Genomic DNA, 26,678 nt, shown 5'->3' on the forward strand with positions numbered 1-26,678 from the left:
ACCCACACCCAGACCGGGACACTCCACCCTCAGCATTCCCAACATCCTTTGCTCCCACCAGACTCGCTCTCTGCTCCACATTGACAAATACATTCGTGTGCAAAATCTTCAGGTGCTCCAGCTATATAGATGTGCACAGTACTGGAAGCACGTGACCAACATCATACATGACCCTGAACTGACATCTGGCCCATGTTGGCTGCATGTTAATGCTTCCTGCCATGAAGGAGAGTTACAAGTACTAATGCAAAGTGAAGATTGAAGCCAGGCAAATATTTTCCTGAAATTTCCCCGGAATAATATTGAATCTGGCACAGATAACTCATTAGGACACGTTGGACACGGTCTCCATTTCCTGTACTTGAGGCAGGCTCCAAGAAATTACTTTAAAGGTCGCTATTGAGGAAGATAGAGACCATTTCCTCTGCTGGGGGAGTGCACAACACAAGATGCAAGTTTAAAGCAGGAGCCAGACTTTCTGAAGCAAACTCAGGAAGCACCTTCTCACGCAAAAGTTAATGGAAATCTGGAACCATTTTCCACAGAGTATCGCTGGTGGTTTAAGAGACTGAGAACAGTAGTAGGGTTAAGTGTCAAGGTACAGAGCAATGTATGCTAACGGGAGTATATAGCGAGGCAGCCATGATATGAATGAATGATAGGAAGCCTGAATTGGAAATCTTTCAGCTACCCCTGTCTTCCGTTGTCACATTAATTCGCAGTGAGTCCATTCCGCCACGAGGGGGAGCATCAACAAGAGTTAAAACCAGCAGGAACACACACTCTGTGACTATTCCGACCCGCGCGTCCCAACGAAGACAACCTTTCAAACTTCGACTTGTTTCCACCACTGGAAAACTCTGAAACAGTACAAATTTTTAAAATTAAATCTCCTAGTTTTTGATTCTCCCGCAAATGAAAACATCCTCCCTACGTAGGACCGTAAGGACTCTAACACAGCGGATGAGGTCATTCGGTCCATCGAGTCTGCTTTGCCATTCCATCATGACTGATTATTCTTCTCAAGCCCATTTTCCTGCCTTCTCCCCATAAACTTCGAAATACTTAATAATCAAGAATCTATCAACCTCCGCTTTAAATATACCCATTGACCTGGCCCCCACTGCCGACCATGGCAATGAATTCCACCGATTCACCATCCTCTGGCTAAAGATTCACTGCTTTTTGTGTGGTGGTGGACACAAATTACCCTAAAAATATCAACACTCATAAAATGCCGGAGGAACTCAGAGGTCAGGCAGCATCATGGAAATGAATGGACAGTCCATGTTTCTGGCCGAGACCCTCAACAAGACTCAGGTGAGGGGGGGGGTATGGTAGATGGGTGGGGGGTGGTGGATGAAAGGGAATGATGTGAGAGAGCTGAAGCAGGGTGAAGCAGAAATCTGATGGGAGAGGGCACAGACCATGAAATAAAGGGAAGGAGATGGGGAAAGCAGAGGCAGGTGATGAGTAGGGAATGAGGATAGGAAAGAAAGTAGAAGACAATGGGTGAGGGGGCCACAGGAACGATGGGAAACAAGGGGGGAGGAAAACAGAAGCAAGAAGTCTGCTGGTAGTATTTGGTGCATCAGGTGCTCCTGGTGAGGGCTCCTCTATATTAGTGAGATCTGATTCCTGTGGCCCTCTCACTCCCTCTCTTCACCTCCCCTTCCCACAGCCTGCCAATCTCTTCCCAATGGTTCCCCACCTACTTTATTCCATGGACTATTGTCCTCTCCTATCCAATTCCTTCTCCTTCAGCCCTTTGCATCATTCACCTATCACCTCCCAGCTTCTCACATCATTCTTTAATAAGGGGTCTCGCCTGAAAAGTCGACTGTTCATTTCCCTCCTGACCTGATGCTGCCTGACCTGCTGAGTCCCTCCAGCAATTTTGTGTGCTTTGCTAAGGATTCCTAGCATCTGAGGTCTCGTGTGATCCACCCTATCAAGACCCATCAGAATATGACATTTTTCAGTCAAATCCACTCTCACTTTCCATTTCCTCCCTTGCCTCCTGCACCCACACAAACTATAAGGAGATGTGTATTTAATGTTGCAGGTGCAACCAAGCCACGTGGCTCTGGACTATTATAGACTGAAGCAAAGGTTGGAGAGTTTTGCTGACAGACTAAATGATGAGGCCAAGTCCGTTCAAGTGTAGGATCAGGCAAGACAATCCACTGTGAAACCCAGAGAAGAACAAATTGTTTTCAAATTACTGAATGCTGGGAACCGTGACAGAGAGGAGAGATTTGGAGTGAGGAAAACACCAAAGTATGATTGAGACAATACTCATTTAAATCTAATGGATGGTTAGTTTTAATCTCTGGAGGCGGGCATTATGATCCAGGTAGGTGTATTGACCTCCGTGGAGTTGCAATTCAAGCACAGCTCTTGGGAAAGAGCCAACTGCACACTTCACCGTAATGATATAAGACCTTCAAATGTTAATCTATAAGGTAGCCAATAGTGACTGGCCATATGCATAAGCAAATTCGAACTTTGAAGTGTTATCGAAATTAAGGGTGTTTATCAAAGGGCTGAGGGGGTGGAACAGATATAAACTACTCCCTCTCAAAGTGAAAAACAACATGAAACATAAGTTCAGGTTGACAACTGAAAGGAGGGGGATGGAGCTGGAGATTTGCACAGAGGCAGGAAAGATAGGTTGGAGATATGAGACCGAGGGGAGTTTTTGGGGAGGACTGGGATGGGGAGGCTGTAGTCTGAAAGACAGAATATGATGAAGGTGGGTCACAATTTGTGGCCTGCAGGGTAGGCTTTGTGGAGAGAACGGAAGCTTGTGCACAGTTTGAGTAAGGGGGGGGATAGGGAGTTAACAGGAGCAGTATTATTCAGCACCCCTCCCATTCCAGTTGAGGACACTCAAAGTAGCCCACAGCAAACGAAGTACAATTTTGATCCAATGAATTAGATTTCAAGACGGGGGTTCAGGGAAAATGTTAAACCTGGACGAATGGGTTTATATTAGAGAACGGTAAGAGTTGGAATTGTTGAAGCACGAATCCATGGTGTTATCACTGAAAGGACAGCAAACTCGACGGGCTGAGCGGCCGCCCCGATCGCACCTCCCTTCTTAAGATGTGATGCCGGCAATCTCGAGTGCAGCCTGTGGGGCGGACTGTGGCCTCGAGGGGGCGCCGAAGAGCGGCTTTTCCAGGGAGCTCCCGGAATCGAGGTGCCCGCGGTCCCAGGTGCCCATCCCGCCGGCGGCCAGCAAATCTGAGTTGGTCCCGTTGTCCAGCGTGATACCTCGTTAAGATTTCTAAAGGCAGATTCAGCGAGCCGTTAATTGTGGGATCGTTCTGTGCTCAGATTGGTTCCCAACCAGTAATTACACTTCGCTGACTGTAGATTTCTTCGGAGTGCCCTGAAACGGAATGCGATGCCTGCTATAGGACACAACTCCTATAATCTCCCCTTCCCCACCCTCAGAAGTTCCCCTCTTGCCTCAAAGTCACGTTTGCTTGTCTCTCCAACCACAATCTTCCTCCTACTCCCGTTCAGCTAATCTTCTTGTTTCTCTGTGAGTTTCTGCCTCCCTCCCCTTCCTCGTCCATCTCTCCCTCTTTCTATCTCTCTCTCTCTCTCTCTGACTGTCATCCTCTGTCTCAGTCTCCTCTCTCTCTCTCTCTCTGAGTGTCATTCTCTGTCACTCTCTCTCTCTATCTCAATTTACCTCTATCTCTCTGTCTCTCTGTCCCACTCTCTCTCTCTCTCTCTCTCTCTCTCTCTCAGACACACACACACACACACACACACACACACACAGAGTCTTTGCCCTATGTTCTCCCACTTGCCCTGTCGAGTTGTGGACAGAGGCAGCTCCCGTGCTGAATCGCTGGGGCCGGCAGCGCTGGTCTCCTTAACTAGAAAGCATCGGGTGGAGGAAGGACGCGGAGCGTCAGGAGCGCGGGGACGGCACGTTTAAATATTCATATCTCTCGGTCTCCTGCATTGGCATTCCCGGGCAAATTTGCAACCACGTCCAGGAGCAGAGACTGAGTAGCAGAGAGCTCCCAGTCCGAAGGGCAGAGCTGGCAGCGGCGGTTCGCTCCCGGGCTACCTGGAGACACGGGTCCAGTGGGACATCTCGCCCTTGCAATGCATTCGAGCCCGCGGTTGAGCACGGCGCTGCACGTCGTTTAACGCTGAGGCGGCCCGAGAGTCCGAGACCTGTCAGCGAAAAGGATTTGTGTGTGTGGAGGTTAGGGAGGGGAGAGAGGGAGGAGATTTTGATTTCCATGCAATGTCAGGTTTTTACTGAGGTAGCGGCGATCGAAGACCCAGTATGTACGCCGGGACTGGACCGTCTGGATGCAGGAGTTTCCAAATTGATTTGGGATGAATAACCTGGTACCCCAGGACGGTGCTGGACTCCCACTAAATACTCACCTCACCTGATTACAATTCCACCCCCCGGACCCGCTTCGCCCCCTGCTCGGCACAGATGTCCTAAGATATGTTCCGCACGTCCTGAGCCAAAATCATGTTGGAGTGCCTCTGGCGAGCTGCCCCCAAGCATGGCATCTAGACCGTCCATTCGAGTGGCGCCGCCTTCCTCCCTGTTAAGTCGCAGGGTGTTGTTCATCTTCAGTCTTTCCCTTTGCTTCACGTACCTATTCTACAACCTCCTTTTCTGCGCCCGCCCCATCATGCAGGGACCGCTTGGCTTGGCAGAAGATCGAGCATGTTACTTGATGCATGCGGTGCCGCCCAAGAAACTCCTGCACAAGTCCCAGTTCTGTGCCAACGAGCCGCCAGCGACTGAGAGCCGCGGCGAGGGGGGTCAGGAGCAAGGCCGTCTCCACCGAGTGTACCCCGCCGAGGAGCGCCCCACCACTCCGGCGGCACCGGCATCGCCCTCCCACCCGCGGGACAGGAATGGCAACGCCACCTCCAGAGTGGGCAACAAGCGACTGCCACGGGCTATCATCGTCGGCGTGAAGAAAGGGGGCACTCGGGCCGTGCTGGAGTTCATCCGCGTCCACCCCGATGTGAGAGCATTGGGCACCGAGCCCCACTTCTTCGACAGGAACCATGAAAAAGGGCTGGACTGGTACAGGTACAGATGTCGGGACGGTACCGATTCGGTTTAGACAGCTTGTAGAATGGGTGCACTATGGGCATCACTGGCTGGGCACACTATGGATACGATTGTAGGTGCAGTTTTATGGGCAATATTCAATATAAGGTTTCAGTACAAATATGCTACTGGTGTAATTCAGTGAAAAGAGTGGGTGTGGACTGGGTAAAGACTGGAGGTGGTTATGGATGATATCTGGGTATGCTGGGGCAGGTCTGGGTACCACATAAGAATGCAGAAAGGCACAATGCATAGGGCACAGGCATGTCTCTAGGTTGAATGATTCTGTCATGGTCATGGGTACAATCAGTGATGCAGTAGGGGTATAATCTGTATATGATCTTAAACCTGCTCTAGGTATGTCAATAAAGACACAATATCATTATGGTATGGGCAAGGCTTGGGCAATGGATATATTTTCTGCATGGTATAGGGATAGTTTGACAATAAACGTGACAATAATGGACATGGTTCAGGAACACGATTGGCATGGTTCAGTATTGCTATAGTAATGTTCTGTCTTGTAGTGCAGACTGAGTCAGGCTTTCAATACAATACCACCATGAGTTTGCAATGTTACAGGTATGGTATGGCATAATGTCAATATGACGCAGGTTTGGGCATGGGTGGTGTGAATCAACATATTTATTGGTGTGGAATTGGCCTTGAAAAGCCATGGTTATAGGTGTGGTACAGATATGTTATTGGCACATTATGAGTATGGAATGGGAGTGATTATAGGACCATGATTGGCATGTTGTGGACATGGTTACGGATGCCATATGGTAACATAAAATTGAGCACCGTCATTGATGTGGCATGGGCGTGGTCTGGGGCCTCTGTTGGTCAGAGTGGACCATGGAGATTCCATCCTAGCTGATCTAGATACACAAGCCTGGGCAGTACGATATGGAGAGCAAGCTATTGCTCGTGTAGCATGCTCCCCTGTCCCAAAGGAACAGCAGAGCCCAATACAGCAGCGTGGCAGGAGTTGCCAAACAGCATCGAACTCAGTGTAGGACTGCCTTAGGGCATGGCTCAGACACAGAACGGACATAGCCCAGGTTTGCCCTGGCCATAATCACAGGTGCACTCAGTACAGGTAGACACTGGGTGAGGTGAAAGGTACTGGGTGCACAGCGTGTTCTGATCCAAGTGTGCTTCAGCACTGTGTGAAGTACGGACATGATTACAGATACAATATCAGCACGACTGGGGCACAGTAGAAGTAGGGATTGGAAATGGCAGGGCTTGATCTTACCAAACACTGGGCAAACTAAATGAGCAGCAACAGTGTGGGATAGGAATTTCTAGATCATATGAGATGGGAACAGTCTGTTTATAAAGTGCTTTGTGTAATGAGAAAGGGTTAATCTGGTAGCTAAGGACCTTTAGTAAGCAGTGATCATCATATGATAGAGTTTTACATTAAAACTGTAAGTGATTTAATTTAAATGTAAATCTGAATGAAGTGAGTTAGAAAGGCACAAATTGTGGGCTGGCTGTAGTAGTTTACACAGCTACATCGACAGGTATGACATAAACAAGCAATGAGTGAACCTCTAAAGAATTAATACTTGCCTACCAGCAATTTGCTATTTTAGGATATATAAAACAACTTGTAAAATGGTTGAGTAGTAGCTAACAAAATCAAAGATTAAAATAAACAGCAACAGTGAAAGTTGATAGCATTTCTGAATTCTGCAAAGAAGAAGCAAAGCATTGATATGGAAAGGTAAAACATTATATGAGGACACAGAGAGACTGTGGAGCTGGAATCTGGAGCAAACAAAAATTGCTGGAGGAAATCAGAGGGTCAGGTAGCATCTGTGGAAGGAAATGGGCGGTCAATGTTTCAGGTCAAGCCCCTTCATCAGGACCAAGCTATAGAGGAAATGGCCAGTGAAAGAGGTGAAGGGAAGTAGGACAAAAGATGGCAAGGAATGGGTGGATCTAGCTGACAAGAGATGATAGATAATATGAGAATGGACTGGTGAAAAAAATAAAAACAAAACAAATAAAATAGCTTGTCTATAGAACTTCCATTGAAAAGTAACTGGAAAAGATCTGCTAAAAGAGTAAGACTAGAGAAACAATCTCAGGGAATAAGTAAGTGGCAGAGAAATTAATTACATTTTGTGTCTGTCTTCACAGGAAAAAAGGACACAGTAAATCTCTTGGAAATAGTAGAGGGCAATAGGTCAACTGTGAATGATGAGTTGAAATAAATTCCCTTTGATAAAAGCTAAGATAGAAGAAGATGTCCTAAGATTTAAAGGCACTAAATCCCTTGGAACTATATCATAGGGTGTTGGAGAAAATGACTATAGAAATGCTGGATGCATTTCCAAATTCCATATAATCTAGAATAACTCCTGTGCGTTAAAAATAATAAATGTAACCCCAGCCTTTCAAAAAAGAGGGAGAATGAAAATAGGGAACTATAGTCCGATTAGCTTAAAAAAAACACTCCAGAAATAATCGCAAGGTTTGGTAGAGTCAACAGAAAGTTAGAAAGAGAGATTAATTACTAGAATAGATCAGCATGAACCATTTGATGGGGTGTATTTGTTTCATCAGAAACATTCAATATAGTGCCACACGGAATTACAGTGGCACTATTAGGGGCAATTAGGGGCAATATTCCACTGTGAACTGAGAATTGGTTAATAGACATAAAACAGAAGGAAAAAAACAGATCATTTTCAGGCTGTGAAGCTGTAATGGATAGGTGCCAGACAGATACGTGTATATATTGGGGTCCCAGCAGTTCATTCCACATTTTATCAGTGACTTGGATGCTGGGATCAAGTGTAACACATCCTGGCGTGTTGACGATTCAATGGTCAGTGACATTATGGACTGCAATGAGGATACAGATGAATCTCAGTGAAGTACCTGTCTGTTGAAGCCTGTTTGCAACCTCCTCATAGCCCGCACTGTCGCTTTGCACCCTTATTCCAATCATTGAACAAGTGGGCCCCACCACTGATCGCTACAGCATTCCACTTGTCATAGTCTTTCAGCCCATAAATGATCTTCGTATTCCTATGTTCTGTTTTCCGTCTGTTAACCAGTCCACAGCAGAAGGTTCATGGTAGGTTCATGGTAGTTAGAAATATGAATGTCATCTGCTCTAGTAGAAGAAATAAAATGGTGGAGTTATTTTTTCAAAAGCCAAGAAAAAGAAAGCTGCTCGTGTGTCCCTGTACATGAATCAGTAAGTTAACATGTAGGTACGGTAAGCAATTAGCAAAGCAAACATATTTTGCCTTTACCGCAGGACAATTTTGAGTACAAGGGTCTTGCATCTTGCTTCAATTGAACTGGGTCTTGATAAGGAGACTATGCCTGACAGGGCAAATGTAAAGTTGGCATTTCCTCTGAAAGGTGTAGCTGAAACATAGGGACACGATCCATTAAACCCTAGCCTTTACAATGACCAATTAACCAATCTACCTGTACGTTTTTGGACTGTGGGAGGAAACCGGAGCACCTGGAGGAAACCCACGTGGTCAGGGGAAGAACATACAAACTCCTGACAGGCACAGAGGGAATTGAACCCGGTCACTGGTACTGTAAAGTGTTTGCTAACTACTATGCTACCATGCCACCTAATTATAGGCACCTTGTGAGCACAGTATGGATACGGTCAAAGGATTGGTATGGATAGGGTTATACGTGAAGAATAGGAATGGTATTGGCGTGGTTTTGCCAGAGAATGGACATGGTTCACATAGGTGTGCTTATACATTGAGAATGGGAATGCTGTGATCATGATTATGGGTTCATAGTAGTCAAGCTCATGGGCACAGTGTGAGCATGTTTGCAAGAACAGTGTGGATCTGTAGGTTTGGTTGAAGAAACTGACAGGAATGCTATGCACCTGGTTGTAGGTGCCATTTGGGAATGGAATGGGTCTGGCTTGCAGTGCGGAGAGACCTGGCTCTATGTGTCGATCGGTGTGAGATGGTATCGGTGCTCTGTGACTTGGTACAAATAGTTATGGTAGCACTTTGGATTCAGTATGGGCATAACTGGACACTTTACAGTCGTTGATTGATTAAGTAAGTTATTTGCTCAAGCTTGGTAAACTCTGAAAGAAGCTCTAATTCTGTTTCAATGTGGGAGGATGGAACCCAGCCCAGATGGGTCGGTCCTCTCATCGATCAATGTCATAAATATTAAGCACTGGAACTAAGGAAGCAATGCAGGAAAGCATTTTAATTTGTGATTTGATTAATCTTGAACATTTATGTTCTAATTTAAGGATACGGAAGCTTCTCATCAATGCTTGTCTTATTTATTCTTAAAACTGTAACATTAAAAATATATCCTTTTTACGAGCACTGTAATCCAATAAACTCTGATTTCAAACCTCTGCTGCCTTGCAGCCATTCCCACTCATGGGAGAGGCTTAGGGAGTAAACCCTGAGGACAAATCCAGAGCTGGAGTCCCTAAGGCAGTCCGACGTTGCCTTCAATCTCGTTCTGGCAACTCCTGCAACGACACCGGTGCCAAGCTGTATCAGCCCTTGCCCTTCCCTTGGACAACATTAGTGGCGTGGAGAGGGAGACTCACTGCATGGGCAACTGCCGGTCTTCCATACAACCCTGTCCAGGTCTGCACCCTGGAGAGGCTGAAGCAAGACTTTCCAGGTGCAGATCTAGGGACTCGCGAGACTAACGGATGCCATCCATCCAATCCAATATCAATTAGAAACATACAGCCATTTCACAATGATTGCAATGAATGAATTCTGTGACATGGGTTTATTCCACATTCCTACCTTCCCTTCCTCCCTGTTTATTCTCTCTCATTCTCCTCCATTCTCTCTTCTTCCCTCCTTTTCTAGAGCTCTTCCTTCCCCACCACTTCTCCCACTCTTCCCTTTACTCTTCTCCCTCCCGCACACACTCTTCACCTCGTATGGTTTCTCACATCGTGTTCTCTCTCTATACTCTCCCTCTGTACTACCACTCTCCCTCTCTCACCCACTTCCCTGTCATTTGTCCTACCATCCTCCTCCTCTCCCTCCCTCTCTCCCCCTCTCTCCCCTCTCTCTCCCCCTCTCACCCCCCTCTCTCCCCTTCTCTCACCCACTTCCCCATCATTTATCCTACCATCTCTCTCTCCCCCTCTCTCTCCCCCTCTCCCCCTCTCCCTCCCCCTCTCTCCCCCTTTACCCCTCTCTCTCTCTCCCCCTCCACCCCCCTCTCTTTCTCTCTCTCTCTCCTTGTTTCAAAAATAAATTGGACAACTTGTTAAAAGACAAGCTGTAGCCAATCCAACAGCTGACTGGGGAATCTCCCATCCTAGCTGAGCAGTTACTTACGTGGAGCAACATTAACCTCAGGGCAGCTATACTGTGTGAGCCAGAACTCACTTCATTGGCTCCAGACTAGGGAGGGTAAACAAGATCGTGACCCTTAAAAGGAAAATGTTCACAAGATGAATAATGATTCGACCTTGATTCTGATCTCCCCACGGACATATGCATTACTGATATTTGCTCTCTGATGCCTTGTGTGGAAAAATCGGGATGTACACATTGTGGGGAGAAGCATTATCCCACTGGGATCTGCTTTCCTTTGGAGAAAAGCTGGAAAAAGGAGGAGAGAAGATTAAAGAACCTCATCAGGAACTGTAGTCAGTTTGCATATCAGACTCTGTGAAGTAGGTCAGTTTCTCCCAATGCACAACTAATCCATTCACAGAGTCTTGTTTATATATTTCAAAACAACAGCACTAAATAAAGCAGAGGGCAGACTAAATCAAAATGTAAGATGTCATTTCCTATGCTTGAAATATCTGCTACAGTGATGTTAGTGGAACTTTGTTCTGCTTAGGAAATCAGCTGAGCTACAGGGAAGGAATTCCATTGTTCAAATGTGACATTAAAGCCATGGTCCTATCCCATTGGGCAGACTGGTTTGAAATGGACTCTCTGTTACACCGTTGTAATTTCAGGGCTTGTGTAAGTTACTGCACTAGACATACCTCACCCTCACTAACAGTCTCACCCTTTTCCTCAACAACCCCCATCCCCAATGCTCCCACCAATAAATGAATTCACATCCAATAATGTATCTGCAAGCTAACGTGGGGACATTGGAAATGTGGGGTAATGAAAGATAGGGATTAGTGCAAATGGTTGTTTGATGGTCAGTGTGGACGCAGTGAGCCTTGGGGCCTGTTTTTCTATGTATAGCTGTATGGCACAACAGCTAACTTTGGCCCACTGCTTCAACTACAGCCCAAAATAAATGTTACAAACAAAGGACTGTGGGTTTTATCATGAAGTACTCTGCAAATATTGCTAGATGGCACTGAAGTATTTTAATTCTATAATACTCACTTTGCCTGTGGTAAAGGATAGATGAGTGGACATTAATGGACTTAGACCATAAGACTATAAGATATAGGTGCAGAAGTAGGCCATTCTGCCCATTGAGTCTGCTTTGCTATTCTAGCATGGGCTGATCCAATTCTTCCAGTCATCCCCACTCTCTTGGTTTTGCTCCATACCCTTTGATGCCCTGGCTAATCAAGAACCTATCTATCTCTGCCTTAAATACACCCAATGACTTGGCCTCCACAGCAACTCCTGACAACAAGGTCCACAGATTTACCACCCTTTGACTAGAGTAATTTCTCCTCATCTCAGTTCTAAATGGACGTCCTTCAATCCTGAAGTCATGCCCTCTTGTCCTAGAATCCCCTACCATGGGAATTAACTTTGCCATATCTAATCTGTTCAGGCCTTTTAACATTTGGAATGTTTCTATGAGATCCCCCTTATTCTCCAGAACTCCAGGGAATACAACCCAAGAGCTGCCAGACATTCCTCATATGGGAAACCTTTCATTCTTGGAATCATTCTTGTGAATCTTCTCTGAACTCTTTACAATGTCAGTGTATCCTTTCTAAAATAAGGAGCCCAAAACTGCACACAATACTCCGTGTGGTCTCACGAGTGCCTTATAGAGCCTCAACATCACATCCCTGCTCTTATATTCTGTACCTCCAGAAATGAATGCCAACATTGCATTCGCTTTCATCACAACCAACTCAACCTGGTGGTTAACCTTTAGGGTATCCTGCACAAGGACTCCCAAGTCCCTTTGCATCTCTGCACTTTGAATTCTCTCCCCATTTAAATAATAGTCTGCCTGTTTATTTCTTCCACCAAAGTGCATGACCATACACTTTCCAACATTGTATTTCATTTGCCACTTCTTTGCCCATTCCCCTAAACTATCTAAATCTTTCTGCAGGCTCTGTTTCCTCAACACCACCCACTCCTCCATCTATCTTTGTACCATCAGCAAATTAAGCCACAAATCCATTAATACCATAGTCCAAATCATTGACATACATCATAAAAAAAATAGCAGTCCCAACACCGACCCCTGTGGAACTCCACTGGTAACTGGCAGCCAGCCAGAATAGGATCCCTTTATTCCCACTCTCTGTTTTCTGCTGACCAGCCAATGCTCCACCCATGCTAGTAACTTCCCTGTAATTCCATGGGCTCTTATCTTGCTAAGCAGCTTCATGTGCAGCACCTTGTCAAAGGTCTTCTGAAAATCCAAGTACACCATGTCTACTGCATCTCCTTTGTCTACCCTGCTTGTAATTTCCTCAAAGAATTGCAGTGGGTTTGTCAGGCAGGATTTTCCTTTCAGGAAACCATGCTGGCTTTGGCCCATCTTATCATGTGCCTCCGGGTACTCCGTAATCTCATCCCTAACAATCAATTCCAACATCTTCCCAACCACTGATGTCAGGCTAACAGGTCTATAGTTTCCTTTCTGCTGCCTCCCACCCTTCTTAATAGCAGAGTAACATTTGCAATTTTCCAGTCATCTGGTACAATGCCAGAATCTATCGATTCTTGAAAGATCATTATTAATGCCTCCGCAATCTCATCAGCTACTTCTTCTCTCTCTCAGCAAATCCGTCCTTAATCTTGCTGAGAGATTAGAACCAATGAGTATTCTTTGCTCAGTGAGATCATGGGGCACTCATTAATCAGTATGAGTTGCTGCAGTTACCTATCTATTGGCTCCAGCACAGTGAATGACATACTCAACCCAGAGTTTGCAAGTTCTCCTTTATGGATCCGAGTTTATTGTCCAGACTAATGCATCTCTGCTGGACTGTAGAAGTGATGCTTTGTCAGAAGTACTACTTTCTAGACTGGTTACCAAGGCCATAACTAGCCTACACTTACCAATGATTGTAAGATATAGGAACAGAATTAGGCCCATTGAGTCTGGTCCACCATTTCATAATGGCTGATCAATTTTTCCTCTCAGCCCCAATCTCCTACCTTCTCCGCATATTCCTTCATGCCCTGACCAAACAAGAATCTACCAACCTTTGCCGTAAATATACATAAAGACTTGGCCTCCATAGCTGCCTGTGGTAACAAATTCCAGTGATTCACCATTCTCTGGCTAAAAAAAATTCCTCCATTCTGAAAGGATGCCCATCTACTCTGAGGCTGCGTCCTCTGGTCCTAGACTCTCCACATCCACCCTTTCAAGACCTTTCAACATTCATTAGTCTCAATGCGGTCACCCCTCATCTGTCTGAATTCTAGTGAATACAGTCCCAGAGCCATCAAACAGCATATGACAAGCTGTTCAATCCCGAAATCATTTCCATGAACCTCCAGAGTCAGCACATCCTTTCTACAACAAGGGACCCAAAACTGCTTGCAATACTCCAAGTGAAGCCTCAGGTGCCTTATAAAGTCTGAACATTACATCCTTACTTTTATATTCTAGTCCTCTTGAAATAAATGCTAACATTGCATTTTCCTTCCTCACCACCAATTCAACCTGCTAATTAACCTTTAGAGAGTCCTGCACAAGTCCCCTTGCACCCTCAGATTTTTGAATTTTCTCTCCATTTACAAAATAGTCTACCTTTTTATTTCTTCTACCAAAGTGTATGACCATACACTTCCTGACACTGTATTCCATCTGCCACTTCTATGCCCATTCTCCGGATCTGTCAAAGTTCTTTTGTAGCCTCACTATATCCTCAGAAGTATCTGCCCCTCCACCTATTTTCATATCATCAACAAACTTTGCAAAAAAGCTCTCAATTCCATCATCAAAGTCATTGACATATAATGTAAAAGGAAGCGATCCCAACACCGACCCCTGTGGAACACCACTAGTCACCAGCAGCCAACCAGAGAAAGCTCCCTTTATTCCCATTCTTCACTTTCTGCCAATCAGCCATTGCTTTATCCATGCTAGTATCTATCCTATAATACCATGGGCCCTTACCTTGGGCTCTTACCTTGTTAAACAGCCTCAAGTGTGGCACCTTATCAAAGGCCTTCTGAAAATCCAAGTACACAACATCAACAGATGTCCTTTGTCTATCCTGGTTGTTATTTCTTCAAAGAATTCCAACAGATTTCTCAGGCAAGATTTTCACTTGAGGAAACCATGCTGACTTTGGCCTATTTTAACGTGTACCTCCAAATACCCAGAAACCACATCCTTAACAATTGACTGCAACATCTTCTCAACCACTGAGGTCAGACTAACTGGCCATAGTTTCCTTTCTTTGGCCTCTCTCCCTTCTTGAAAAGTGGAGTGACATTTGTAATTTTCCGGTCTTCTGGAACCATTCCAGAATCTAGTGATTCCTGACAGATCATTACTAATGCTTCCACAATCTCTTCAGCCTCTTCTTTCAGAACCCTGTGTGTACACTATCTGGTCCAGGTGACTTATCTACCTTCAGACCTTTCAGCCTCCCAAGAACATTCTCCCTAATAATGGCAACATAACACATCTTCTGAACTCTGACGCTTTGGAATTTCCACCATACTGTTAGTATCTTTCACAGTGAAGACTGATGCAAAATACTTACTCATTTTGTCCACTATTTCCTTGCCAACCCCTCCCCCCCCACAACATTACTACCTCTCAAGCATAATCTTCCAGCAGCCTGATATCAACCCTCACCTAGCTTTTACACTTTATGTATTGTTATGATACGGCAACAATGAATATAGAATTGAGTCAGGGTTTTATAAACAAATAAACATTTATTAATCTCTGTTCAGAAAAATGAAAAGTAAACAAACGACTAACTTAACTGGAAGTTAACTGCTATACAGCAACTCTGGAACAGTACTTAAAGTGGTAAATACAAAAGTCCAAGTGATGTATACAGTCAATTAGAAGAGACTTTCCTGAAGTAACAAATTCCTCGGCGACGTGACGTTACTGCTGATCCCAGCCGAAACATACCTTGGCCAAAGGATTCACACCGAAGGAAACAAAAACGGCTTAAAGGAACTGACCTTTTTCTTGGCGAATAACACTACACAACCCTTTCTGCTCTTACAGGCAAGGGTTATCTCAGATGCAGGTCACTATTTCTTGAACGAAGATTCAAAAAGGTCGATCCTGTATTAAACCGCCAAACGACACCAACTTTACTCGATCCTTCGGGTTCCTGTACTTCAGTAAAGTCTTCACTCTCCAATACTTGGACTTTAAAATTAAATCAAAGGTACATCAAACAAAACTGGCAGTGATTGGCAAAACTGCCGGCACAATGATTCTGTATCTTACAGTAGAAAGTAAAACTCCACTTTAAAATGAAACTGCATCATGAGACAAATACGCAGCATAATTGCTTCCAGAAATTCTAACCATTGCTGCTCTGCTGTCATCCCTGCCAGTATTCATTTCCAATCAATTTTGGCCAACTCCTCTCTCATGCTTCTGTAATTCCCTTTACTCCACTATAATACAGCAAAGAATATCTAGAATAGCTGACTAGCTAGAATAGCTGAATAAACTGGACTGGTCAAAGAACACTGAGGCTGTCTACAAGAAGGGTCAGAGCCGTCTCTATTTCCTGAGGAGACTGAGGTCCTTTAACATCTGCCAGACAATGCTGAGGATGTTCTACGAGTCTGTGGTGGCCAGTGCTATCATGTTTGCTGTTGTGTGCTGGGGCAGCAGGTTGAGGGTAGCAGACACCAACAGAATCAACAAACTCATTCGTAAGGCCAGTGATGTTGTGGCGGTGGAACTGGACTCTCTGACGGTGGTGTCTGAAAGGAGGATGCTGTCCAAGTTGCATGCCATCTTGGACAATGTCTACCATCCACTCCATAATGTACTGGTTAGGCACAGGAGTACATTCAGCCAGAGACTCATTCCACCAAGATGCAACACTGAGCGTCATAGGAAGTCATTCCTGCCTGTGGCCATCAAACTTTACAACTCCTCCCTCAGAGTGTCAGACACTCTGAGCTAATAGGCTGGTCCTGGACTTATTTCCACTTGGCATGATTAACTTATTATTATTTAATTATTTATGGTTTTATATTGCTATATTTCTTCACTTTTCTTGGTTGGTGTGGCTGTAACAAAACCCAATTTCCCTCGGGATCAATAAAGTATGTATGTATGTATGTCTGTCTATCTGTCCGTCTGTCTGATCCCCTAGTGGGCTCAGCCACAAGCTGCTCTAAAAAGCAATCTTGCAGGCATACCAAAATTTCATCCCCTTGGGATCCAGCACCAGCCTGACTTTCCCAATCTACATGCATATTGAAATCCCCCATGACTATTGCAACATTGTCCTTTCAGCATGCATTTTTTACCTCACATTGTAATTTGTAGACCACATCCTTACTACTGTTTGGGGGTATCTATATAACTCCCAACGGGGTCATTTTACCCTTGCAGATCCTTAGCCCTACCCAAAATGATTCAACACCTTCTAACCCTGTGTCACCTCTTTCTAATGATTTGATTTTGTCTTTTACCAGCAGAGCCAAAGCACTCCCTTTGTGTTCCTGTCTGTCCTTTTGATAGAATGTGTGCCCATTGATGTTAAGCTCCCAACTATAATCTCCTTTCAGCCATGATTTTGTGATGCCTACAACATCATACATGCCAATCTGCAAACTGTGCTACAAGTTCATCTACCTTATTCCAAATGGCATATTCAAATATATCACCTTCAGTTCTGTATTCACGCTTTTCGATTTTGTCTATCTTTTACATCGCAACTCATCCCATTGACTGCAATTTTGCCCTATCATCAGCCTCTCCATGCTAGGAGTCTCATTACACATTGCCTCTGTTTGTAAATCAACTACCTCATCCTCAGCACTATCACTCCAGTTCCCATACCCTGCCCAATTAGTTTAAACCCTCCCGAACAGCTCTAGCAAACCTGCCAGCAAGGATATTGGAGCCCCTCAGGTGCAGGACTTCTGCTTCCGTTCCAGTGGTTCCAGTGCTTCCAGTGGTTCCAGTGACTCGGGTTTAATCTTGACTTCATGCTGTCAGTGTAAAAGTTTGCATATTCTTCCTGTAATGTTTCCCCACAAGAATTCTGATTTCCCCCACTCCCCAAAGACGTGCAGATTTGTCAGTGACTGGTAGAATATGGGAGGAATTGATGAGCTTGTGGGGATAGTGTAGGATAGTGCAAACTGAGCTTGATAGTTAGTGTGGACAATGGCCTGGAGGGCCTGTTGCCATGATGAGTGGCTCTGTGATTTTACCCCCTGAAGAACTGTGGACTTACCCCTGATGTCCTACTCAATATTTTCTCAACTAAAGTCACTAAAACAAATGATCTGATCATTTTACACATCACCGGTTGCAGAACTAGAAACAAACCATGTTAGAAACACTTGGTAGATTTGGATAAACAGCTAGCAATTAAAGCTGAGGACCTTTCGTTGGTTCTGATGCAGAACCATCAGGGAGAAATATTACCTATATTTCTCTTGCCACAAATGTTCCCTGGCCATCTGATTGCATTAAACACTTTCAGTTTTGTTAATGTTCATTTGTTCTTTGTGAGAGCTTGATGTGCATAAATTGGTTGGTGTGATTCCTACATCATAATAATTTCAACTTTACAAAATTCTTTCATGAAGTCCTAAATGCTTTTGAATATCCTAAGGCTAAATAAAACTCTGTTGGTTCCAACTTTTAGTTTTGCTGCTGACCTTTAGTTGCAAAGCCTTTGTAATTTCTCCACATCTTTACTGTCTACAGACTCTTGCTACTCAGCTGTGTGTTTTCCTGTGGAGTGTGCATTTGGTCACAGTAGCCTTTGACGGTGTAACTTGGGGAATAGATCAAGTCAATTTAAATCCCCTAGCAATGTGCTGTGACTTTCTCATAATTTTTTTTTATTTAATTGTATTTACTTTCAATAACAGGTTGCCTCAAAATAATCGGGTACACCAAGTTCAACCAAGCAGATCGCATAGAAACCAAGATAAGAAATAAAGGCAGGAGTCAGGGATAAAGCATCTTGAGCTGCTCTGACATTCAATAAGGTAATGTCTGATCCAGGTCCAGTTTCACATATCTCTTGATTCCTTTTGAATCCAAATATCCATTAGCTCTAGTCTGAAATATAAGAACGCTTGCCAGGAGCCAGCCGTTTGGTCCCTCTAGCCTGTTCCAGCATATTAGAAAAAGATCATAGCAGATCTGATTCTAGCCTCATCTTTGCTGTCCCATCTCCCTGCAACAAGATTTTGTCTTTATTAAGATCTATTTGTCACTGTGTGAAAATATGCGAAGTTTAAGTAACTTGAGGAAGAGGCAATGCAAAGACTCCTGAGTCTCTGAGAGCAAACGTTCTTCCTCACACCTGTCTTAAATGATCAAATCCTTAAACAGTGATCCTTGCTTCTACGTAGTACCACAAAAGAAAGAATTTGTCACACATCAACAGTCTCAAGACTCTTCATTGCCTTGTGTGTTTTGATCAAGTCTGCTCTATTTCATCTAAACTCCAGCATAGTTGAATTGGAATTAGTTTATTATTGTCTCTTGTACTGAAATACAGTGAAAAGCTTGTCTTGCTTACTGTGCATACAGATCAGATCATTACACAGTGCATTGAAATAGATCAAGGTAAAACAGTAACGATGCAGAATAATGTGTAACAGTTGGAGAAAGTGCAATACAGATTAACAATAAGGTGGAAGATCGTTACAAGATCTTAAGTTGCTTTCAGTTGACACTGTTGTAGGGGATGTGTCTTGCAAATACTGGATGGATCTCCAATTATGTTGTAGTTTTCTCAGCCACTTATGATGCCACAATACTAGCCCTTTTATTTTTACCACATATAAGCTCAATGTGCCTTGTTGGTTGCTGTATCTCACTCTTATGAATGTCATTCCCAAAGGAATTAATTTTTCTCCAGTCTAAGTTCTTAATTGGATATCTACAGGCTTCAGTTCAGTATCTTTGAAATGCAGTTCAAGCTCATTTTAATTAATTTGCTGTTCACTTCTGGTTTAAGCCATATTGCTTGTCTATTGTTAGTATTCACATTGTAAATTTCAAGGCTACCCAGCCCAGTGTCACTCTCATCATTATCAATTTTTTCATCAACAGCCCTTTTGAAACTGCAGCTTGGCTTTTTCTCTTCCCTGTGAAGTCCATTTATATTTGTCTGATCAATATACTCTTTGTATGTGTCCTACTTCCTTGTGTTTTCTGTGAGTTTCACCTTTAAATCTGTCTTGATCTGGACAATATCTGGCCCCTGCACAATGGTAACGCAATTCATTTGGCCAGGCTGGTTTCTGTTTAGATGTTGCAATTTTGTTCACACACACTTTCATTTCTGACTGTGACTCAATTGCAACTTTGTCTGCTGTTTCCATTGATACAGCTATTTCAACTGCTCTTTTAAATGCAAATTGTGCTTCTATTAGGAGTCATTTTTGAATACTTTCTTGTAAGATTTCACAAACTAAACAACCCCTCAGTGCATCATTAAGCACATCTCTGAACTGACAATGCTTAGACAGCTTCTTCAATTCAGACACGTACACTGAAATGGACACTCCTTCCTTTTGATTCTGGTTCATGCGGTCTTTTTTCTTTTTAACTTGAATGTCTCGCAAGGCTTTAGCAGAAAGGATCACTTTAAAGTTCACTCTTCGCTACTGTTATGTTTTGTAACTCCAAAACATGAAACTAATTAAAATAAAAACATGGATCTGGGAATAGTGTGTATTGGTTTTGTTTTTACTTTAAGCAAGGCATGCATGTATGATGTGGTGGCGTGATGACATATGCCATTCACATACTTTTACAAATAACCCGTGAATTATTTAAACAAACAAGAATGCTTAATCAAGCAATATATTTATATTATTACCCAAATATTAAGTACACAACAGATAACGCATTGGTTATGTTTTTTAAGTTTGGGGAAGATTCCGTGAAATTGGAAAATAGCAGAAATAACTTCTTTATTCAAAAAACAAGAAGTTAAAAAAACACAGCTGTTACATATTTAACATATTATGAGAAGAGAGTTGGAAAATATTATTAAAGATATCATAGCCACACACAGAAAGATTCAAGGTGCTCTTCTCTCAAGTGACGCTATATCTTAGTTTGTAGAAAATTAGAAGTCGAACCTTTGAACCTCTGTTTGATTTTGAGAAGAGATGGGGTTCATTTGCTCATTACTATCATTTGAGTTAATTGATGAATTTCCTCCATGATCTATGGATTTGGTACTTTTTTTTCTTGCTGGCGGTTTGACGTTTATCTTTAGATGCTTTTTGTATGCCGCATGGCTGTGGGGTTGAACACCTAATGGTTTATTTTCCTCTTTTCTTTGCTTGAGTAGAGTTTTTTTTTCTTCTTTTTTTTTTGTTCTCAAAATTTTTCAATCTTTAAAACAATGTTTTTTTTTCCTTGAGACATTGCAAGTGTTACCTACTTCGACGTACTCTTGTTCATTTTGGATAATAGTAATAAAAAGATTTGAAAAAGAAAAGAAAAATTCAAGGTATTCAGCCAGAATCAGCATGACTTTGTGAGGAAGAATTAAAGCTAGACCAGCGTATTTGAGATTTTTGAAGAAATAATTTTTTTGTTAATAACGATACACTGTACTTAGATTTGCAGAGGGCATTTGATGAAATCCTGCATCAAGGATTTTGCAAGAAATGAAGCTTCATGATATAGCATGTTGATGTGGGTAGAAGATTGTCTGGCTAACAAGAAACAGAGCGTAGGTATAAATGGGTCTTTTTCTGGTCAGCAAGATGTAACATGCAATGCGCTACAAAAATTAGTGCCGGAGCATTAACATTTTACAATGTGTATAAATTATTTGGTTGAAGGCAATGAAGGTCTGGCTGCTAACTGTGTTAGTGACACAAAGGTAGGTAGAACAACAAATTGAAAGGACATAAAGAGACTACAAAGGATATCTGTGGGAAAATATGTGGCAAATGAATTATAATGGAAGAAAATTTGAATTTGTCTATTTTATAAGAAAAATCCGAATGGTGAGAAGTTACTGATCATAACTGCCCATTTGCACTTATCCTATGCTAATCCCGTTTGGTTGTCCCACATTCCTGTCGACACTTCCAGATTGTACCACTGCCCTTAACACTAGGGGCAATTTACCAAAGCCTCTCGATATTTGTTGCTTTTTTTTTCTTTTCTGTTTGCACATTGTTTGTTTGCCCATCGTGTTGGATGAAGTCTTTCATTGATTTTATTATGTTCCTTGGATTTACCGTATATGCCCACAAAAAAAGAATCTTGGGATTGTATATAGTGACAGGTATATACTTTGATAATAAATTTACTTTGAACTTTGACCTGGAGCAGCCCCAACACTGACCCATTAACCACAGTCCACTTACAGGACAGAGAGAAAAGATTACTACTCTTCATGAGAACATTGTTGTCTGAATGGTGTTCAATGAGCTTATATTGAGAGGTGAATTCAAATCAATGGGCAATGTAGCATCTAGAGACTGCAATCAATATTACAGGGAGAGGTGGAAAGGGAATAGTGAGCCAGGGGGATAGTCTAAATGCTCAGGTATGATCTTTCTACCAGTTGATCCATGTCACAAATCCTCAAAGACTGGTTGCCTCAAGTGTCCACTCTTCTTGCTATAGACACAAAGCAATCAAGAAGGGAAATGGTACATTGGCCTTAATGCAAGAGGTTTGAATGTAAAGATATTGCAATATATGGAGCCCCTAGAGGTGATTCTGGAAGATTTGCTGAGAAGGTAAGTTAATTGTTTCCTGGAATGGCTAGAACAGGCTGGGGACATTGACCTGAAAGCTGGGCATTGACAAGTTGTTTTTGTCATTGGCATTACTTGTTCCAATGTTCTTTATCTTCTCCATTAATTCTTGACCTGAAATCTCAACCTGAGTAATGGGGGTCGACTGCCTTTCTGTGGTAGCTTGTGTGAATTGAACTAAAGGATTTGTTGAGCCACAGTGTATGTGTGCTGTCTCAGGCCCCTAAATTCATCCCATGCTTAAACATTGCAGCACTGAATCTCAGGGTCCTATGAATTGAACAAATCAAAAGCAGGCAGGCAGTGTCCACATGATGTACTGCCTTTATAATGTGGGTGGTCATAAAAAAATGTTCATGCCTGTGACAGTCCTTTTCCCTTGAACAAAGGGGATCTATCCATGGCTGTTGGGCTGTCTCACACATATTGAATTATCCATATCAATGCAGCTTAGATCAACAGGTCTGCACAGCTAGAAACGCCTCATAGCCGATCCAGCACTAGGGGGTTATCTATGCAGTTTCAAGCATGCATCATTGGATCAGCAGCAGGAGTTGTGCAGATAGTTATGGTATATCTACAACCATGAATATATCCTGTTGGACAAAAGCAAGCGTGCTCGGTACCAATATAGACTCATTTGATCACAGTCTGTAACAGGAGCTAAGGATGCAAAAGTAGGTTATCGGCACTGCTAATAAATCTCTATCACTTCTCATACATACACCATGCCTTAATGCGCTTGTAAAAATATTACAAATTGGCAGTGATGACTTAAACACAGATTTTTTGAGATCAACAAAGAAAATTGTTCACAGTTACAAAAGTGACTACTTGTGAGGTTTTCCTGTCAATCGGGGAATGTTGCCATTAAAAGTCTGCATACATACTGTCAGCAGCACATGGCACACTGGCACGTGCACCATGTTTAGCCGTGTCACGACTGAATAGGGTTGGGAAAACATAGCATCTTCTCTGACTGAATAGAGAGCTTCAGCATGTATGGCTCTTGCTGTACGAGAATCCTTCAACTCATACAACAAGCCCTGGGCATTACCACAAGAAAACGATACCCAAGAGACTGAAGGAGAAGGTGAGAGTCCAAAATGATATGATGCACAAGCATTAAAAAAGCAACAGTCCTGAGTGAGTTTGCGCAGAAGCATCTGGCATGTTGACAAAGCTTCTCACCAGGTGGCTGAAGGCTTGTTGAGCAGAAATTGGAAGATTACATTAATCTGAAGCTTTAGAAATAGCTGAAAGTCATGAGTTTGGGAGAAAGAGCCAGAAGATGAATGAGGCAGTGAGCAGGTGCAGATAGAAATGGATGATGTGCAAGAGAGACCCTTCATATTCACATCTCACAGTATCCCAAGGAGCAAGCGTAACTATCCACAAATTGACAAGGAAACCTATAGAATAGTGGTTTGAATGACAAATCCCATCGTTTTTCATCAGCCTGACTACGCTGTGGCACCGTTGAGGGTGAATTCCTTCTCTTGGCATGTTATTGGACTGTACAACTGAGCACAAAGTCCTTTTTGAGGACAAAATCAGAAGCAAACAATTCAAAAGTGGATGCAGCGTTTGTAAAGAGATCATGAAGAGAGCAAGAAGCAGCCACTGGACTGGATTTACAGTTGCAAACATTGCAGCTACGGTTACTGTTCATTGAAAAGAGAGTGACAATGTAATGCATTCGTTGGTAACTCTCTAGCACGTCAGCTGAGAAAAACACTTTCATAAAGAAGGGAGCAGTTCAGTGTATCTACGTTTAACAATGAGTGAAACACACATGATTCTGTGGCCAGGAGAGTTACAGAGTGTGTGTACTTCCCAATAGCATAGCACTGACTAAGAACTCGGCCCATAGCAGAAGATTGAAGACTCAACATACTGTATGGGGGGGGGGGGGGGGTGTCAGTAGTGTAGTGGTTTGCACAACTCCTTGTAGTACAGGTGACCTGGGTTCAACTCCTGTCATTGTCTGTATGGAGTTCGTTCGTCCTCCCCATAACCAAGTAGGTTTCCCCCGACTGCTCCAGTTTCCTCACACATTCCAGAGACGTACCGGTTGGTAGTTCCTTTGGTCATTGCAAATTTTCCCGTGATTAGACCAGGTTTTAAGTCAGGGAATGGCTGGGCAGTATGGCTCAAAGAGCAGGATGGGCCTATTCCACATCATATATCTCAATAAATATGCGTTAAGCCTCGCAAATAAAGCACTGCATATTTTGGTGTACAGTATGTTAATACCTGTCTAAAAATTGGATTGCATCCTGTTTAACACTAAATAAGGGGAGGAATTCAGCAGGTCAATCAGCAACTATGGAGGGAGATGGACAATTGATGAGTTGAGACCTTTGATCTGTATCTGGAAACATTGACCATTCTTCAGTGCTCCTCACCCTCCCAATTCGTCCGACTTTCTGTGGGTAGCTCTGGATTCCAGTGTCTGGAGTATTTTGTGTCTCCATTTTTCATGTAGTTTATTGGTCATCCTTTACAACCCAAGAAACCCCCTCCAATTTAAAAAAAAATGACAAAGTTCATCAAAAATATATCTGGGATATCCAGAAAACAGAGACCAAAACTTAATAGAGAGTCAGGTTGTTCTCAACAGGGCCTCACCCTATATCACACATCTCTTGACACAGCTGTGTAGACCAGGGAAAGGCATCATTCCCTAAAGACATGCTCCCCATAGCAGTCAGACAGTAGTTCACGTACTGTGGATAGCAGAGAGGAGAGAGAAACTCTTCGCATTCACTCAAAGGGACGTATCAATTATAACCTTCAAAATACAGTGCTAGGAGGGTCGTGCAGCTGAGCACACAATAGAGAGCCAGGATGGGGTAGGTTATATTTGTCCCCTCCAGGAGTGGCAATCCCCATACGATGCAGAAAGACATTCACATCTTCACAAGGTACATCAGGGCACATCACTGCTTACACCCTGCAGGAAATGTGGGGTTTTTTATGCAGAGGGATGTGTATTTTATGCAGAGGCTTGAGCTCATTAAGCAAGGTGGCTCTCAGCAATCTTCATTCAGTTGTATATTTTATTCATCGCAGGTGGAAAAGCACAGCAGGACGTGAGAGGATCTGTACTCTTCACCTGTTCTCTTCCAGTTCTCTCACTTATGCATTGTCTTGGTGGTAACAATTGAAAAAGTCAATTTTGCAAAATTGACTTGCAAAAGTCAATTTGCAACTTTTCAAAAGTCTTACTCCTCTCACTCTTTCTTTCTGGTTCTCTCTTTCTATCTCTCTCACTCTCACTCTGTCTTCTCCACCCCACTTTCCCCTCCCACCCATCACTCTTCCCCCTTCCTCCCTCCTACTGCTCACCAGCGTCCTGATCTCCTTGTGCCCTTCCTCCATTGGCGAAGTCAATCCTGCTGCGTTTGTCCTCAGGCTGCTGAATCTTATCAGGAGACCACAGCTTTCCATCACTATGCGTGTGATGGGAAAATATTTGCATTGTACCTGTGCTCAGCTGATGTGGTTAAAGGGAGCATTGGTACGAGGAGCTGGGGCATAGAGAGTAGAGCTTTTTTCTTAGGATCTGAGTCTCAGGACTGGGCTGGCTGCTGAAAAGTACTAGGAGCATGTTGCATTGGTTTGTTGCTTTTCCATATTGTTAAAGGAAAGATAATCCGCATAGGCAGCTCAGAGACACCACATCCTACATGCACCCGCCTAATGAGCAATGCATTTAGTGGATCAGGTTTCCAAAGGTATGACTGCATGTGGGAAAACATTCAGCCAAGCTCTCATACAATGTCTGCTCAGTTCATGGCGGTCAACTTTCTCACTGCGGTATCTTTCTACGGAGCTACAGCTGCCCGAGTATTGGAGGATAGCTAATGTTGTTCCATGTCTAAGAAAGGCTCTAAGAATAAGTCAAGAAATTATTGTCAGTTAACTTACTGGAAGGTATTCTGAGAGACCAGATATGTAAGTATTTGGATAGAAAGGGACTGATTAGGGGTAGTCTAACCAATCTTATAGTGTTTTTCAAGGAAGTTACTGGGAAAGTTGATGAAGGAAAAGCAGTGGATGTTGTCTACTCAGACTTTAGCAAAGCCTTTGACAATGTCCCGCATTGGGTGTTGGTCAAGAAGATTTAGTGGCTTGGCATTGAGAATGAATTAGTAAGTTGAATTAGACATTGGCTTCACCAGATGAGCCACAGAGTGTTAGGTGATGGCTGCCTCTCTGACTGGAGGCCTGTGAGTAGTGGGTGTGCCACATGGATCGATGCTGGGTCCGATACTTTTTGGCATCTATATCAGCGATCTGGATGACAAACTGGATCAGCAAATTTGTGGATGAAACTAAAATAGTGGACAGCAAGGAAGACTACCAAAGCTTGTAGTGGGATCTGAACCAGCTGGAAAAATGGGCTGAAAAATGGCAGATAGAATTTAATGCAGACAAGTGTGAGGGTT

The 26,678-nt window shown here is 43.3% G+C and overlaps 1 protein-coding gene across 1 annotated transcript in view; it reads left to right on the forward strand.

Moving 5' to 3' along the window:
• Positions 1-4,267: 4,267 nt before the first annotated feature.
• LOC132399407 (heparan sulfate glucosamine 3-O-sulfotransferase 2-like) overlaps positions 4,268-26,678 on the forward strand; it is a 186,015-nt gene continuing 163,604 nt past the window's right edge. Inside the window, exon 1 of the mRNA XM_059979710.1 lies at positions 4,268-5,092. Within this exon, the coding sequence (XP_059835693.1) occupies positions 4,551-5,092 (542 nt within the window). The 5' untranslated portion in view covers positions 4,268-4,550. The remainder of the gene's footprint in view (positions 5,093-26,678) is intronic.

Source organism: Hypanus sabinus, chromosome 9 (genome assembly GCF_030144855.1).
Source record: "Hypanus sabinus isolate sHypSab1 chromosome 9, sHypSab1.hap1, whole genome shotgun sequence".
Lineage (NCBI taxonomy): Eukaryota > Metazoa > Chordata > Chondrichthyes > Myliobatiformes > Dasyatidae > Hypanus > Hypanus sabinus.